Source organism: Coenobita brevimanus, chromosome 27 (genome assembly GCF_032717465.1).
Source record: "Coenobita brevimanus isolate Jiangsu-jjx chromosome 27, ASM3271746v2, whole genome shotgun sequence".
NCBI classification, from domain to species: domain Eukaryota; kingdom Metazoa; phylum Arthropoda; class Malacostraca; order Decapoda; family Coenobitidae; genus Coenobita; species Coenobita brevimanus.
The window spans coordinates 16,515,561-16,518,319 of record NC_136980.1 but is presented as its reverse complement, the minus strand read 5'-3'; the positions used below and the strand labels follow the sequence as shown (position 1 = coordinate 16,518,319).

Below are 2,759 nucleotides of genomic sequence, written 5' to 3'. Positions count from 1 at the left end.
CGTTGTCAGATGGAAATATGAAACACATACCCATGGTACATGTAATTTTCATGAGAACTTTCTTGCAGAGACATATAATTCCAGCATCTTTTCTGTAGAGAGACTTCTTTCTACATCTACATCTACAAGTAAGTCTACTGTATGCAGGTCTATAATTGCGTTCAATTTCTAATGAAGTTAGCTCCAGATTTCTTCAGGGAGATGTAAACAAATATTTCAAGGGCATCATAATTTATTATTCATCCTACACATCGTATAAAAATAACAGCTAAATTGGTAAATCATAAAGAGATTACAAAAACTGGAAATCACCTTCGTGGATCTGGATGAAACAGTTGTTACCTGAGTCTTGGGAAGAATCAGCGAAGAGTTACAAGGTTTGGAAAACAACTCCAGGAATATGGCACAGGTGAGAGAGAAGGGATATAGAGAAATGGACATGAATAAAGAAATGAGATACATGGATAATGGCCATTCGCTCTCCCAGCCCCACCGCCAATGGGACCTATTGTACGTCGCCGTCATCCTCACCCTTATCGCCTGCCGAACGTGTGGGAGAATCCAACGCCGAAGTTGGTAGCCCTGTACGGCAAAGATGGAAGGACAAAGTTAGGGTTCTGAAAGTTTAAACAACCTATGCGTAGATAACTATGCTTCATCCAACATGAATGCTATGTCCTTTACGCTACTTCACGACCCAGACATATCACATTCCTGTAGAATATTTACTACTGGAAATGTTTAACGGAACAGTATGGATTTTCACTTTCGGTGGTTGACCAACGACCTTATTTGGGGTTGCTGTCTATGCGTTTCGTTTTGCCAGTGATATTGATTATCCAGTAATTATAGTGTCCTTCTCAATATGTATAGTAGTCCTATCATGATTCCCTCCCCCAAAAGCAGAACACCAAAGCTTTAGTCCCTTTCCCATAATGGATACGGTAGCCTCTCTATCAAACACTCTCAACTCATAGCGTATAACAGACATACCACTGCCTCTTTCCTACATTCCTGCCGTAGCATCTGTCCCATGTTAAAAAATATTACGATAGTCCTTTTCCCATACTGTAAAACAATCCTTTATATCACATTCATCCCTGGGCTCCAAAAACTCCTTTTCCACTCACCTGCCGCTGCTGCCTCTTGAATGAGAGACTCCGATGTTAAAGGCGGTGTTCTTGTTGGGTCTGAACTCGTAGCCTGCGTTCACTCCCAGGTTCCTGCTGCTGCCCAGCCTGTGTGGGGCCAGACGGACAGACACAGGTAGTGAGCAGGTGGGGAAGAAATATGGTATATGGAGGAAACGGACAGATAAGTAATAAAGTTGTGTCGAGACTAAAATTTTTATCGGCTCAAATAAACACACGAATAAAGCATGTACAATAACGATTAGTGATACGAGAACATATCATAACAAAAGTAGGAATTATTATCCGGAGCGGCCAAGACTGATGTGGACTCAGCCCTGTAAGCGGACTCACCCTGGGACCTTGGTTCGGTCGACGGTGAGGCCGCCAGTGACTGTGTGTTTGTTGGATTTATGGCTGATGTTGATGTTGCCGCTGTCACGATGAGCGCTGGGGGCAACCAAAACGTCATATTAGGTGACACTGTATATGATGCTACAGTATTAGGCTACACATTTCAGTATCCTTGTAGTTAATGCTATCAATAGTAGAATGATTTCCTGTATACGATTTTAGTGACTAAATGAAAACTAATTTCACCAAGATCAAGTGTCAGTGTGATATAGCTTCGTTGTATGTAATCAAACCATGACAGAAACACACACGAAAAGCATGATTTAGTACTGCTAATAACTGTTCAGTACTAGACACAAACAGACGCCTTACCCGCCGCCCAGATCTTCCCTGTTGACGCCTCCTGACACAGTGGTCTGTCTCCTTCTCCTCACACCTCCTTCCTCTAGAGACTTTCCTCTTGTCGATTCTTCAAGTTCAAGGGACGAGTATGAGTCGACTACAAAGACTACTGGGATGATTTTAGCGTCGACTCCTTCATCCTGTGAGTCGACTAGAGGCAGGGTGAAGGCCGTGCCCAGGAGTAGGAGCAGGAGGAAGGGAGAGACGATGAGAACGAGGGAGCGCTGCATGTTGGTTGTCCTCACTACTCAGTGAGTGTGATGCCTCCACCTGTCCCACCCACCAGTATATATATCCCGGGACACAGACAAGCACGGGGATTATCCCCATCACGTACGTCCATAGCCAACAATAACATTTTCAGTTGTATTCGACCTTGAAGTGACGTAGCATCGTTGCCGATGTGGAATTTCCAACAAACAACTCTTCCCTCTTTTCCTACTGTCACTGTGCCTCGATGGTATTGTTGCGTCAGATGAAAACATTAGCTGCACAGGTTTTTGGAAACGAGTACAAAGATCTTTAATATGGCTGGAAAAGATTAGAATTTCCCCTCTTGCTCTCACACTGTCTCTACTACATTTCTATTCCCCCCCCCCCTCTCTCTCTCATTTAAATTTATCTCATTCAGACTTAGTGCGTGTGAATGAGTGAGGATTAGCGAAAGTGTAAATGTGACTGTGTGAGTGAAAGTGAATTCGAATGCGTGCATGTGTGTGTGTGTGTGTGTGTGTGTGTGTGTGTGTGTGTGTGTGTGTGTGTGTGTGTGTGCTATAATATTCAGTTCATTAGTTTCCTGTACTCAGTGACATCCACTACACATATCCTAACTTTGCTGTTCTCTCCTCGGGATGGCATGAGGCTGACCATGAC

General features: G+C 43.7%; 1 protein-coding gene across 1 annotated transcript; it reads right to left on the bottom strand.

Moving 5' to 3' along the window:
• Positions 1-533: 533 nt before the first annotated feature.
• LOC145394475 (uncharacterized) lies at positions 534-2,116 on the bottom strand. Its single transcript, XM_080268329.1, has 4 exons — positions 1,857-2,116; positions 1,485-1,580; positions 1,131-1,238; positions 534-582 (listed from the first exon to the last, which is right to left on the bottom strand). Exons 1-4 carry the CDS (start codon positions 2,114-2,116, stop codon positions 534-536), a joined length of 513 nt encoding a protein of 170 aa, XP_080124455.1.
• Positions 2,117-2,759: the final 643 nt, after the last annotated feature.

Bases quoted from the DNA above. Each gene is read 5' to 3' on its own strand.
- LOC145394475 (XM_080268329.1), bottom strand. From the start codon at position 2,116: ATGCAGCGCTCCCTCGTTCTCATCGTCTCTCCCTTCCTCCTGCTCCTA. The intron at 1,581-1,856 runs GTAAGGCGTCTG...GGTTGCCCCCAG, and splicing joins AGGGAAGATCTGGGCGGCGG to CGCTCATCGTGACAGCGGCA. The intron at 583-1,130 runs GTGAGTGGAAAA...TTTGCCGTACAG, and splicing joins TCAAGAGGCAGCAGCGGCAG to GGCTACCAACTTCGGCGTTG.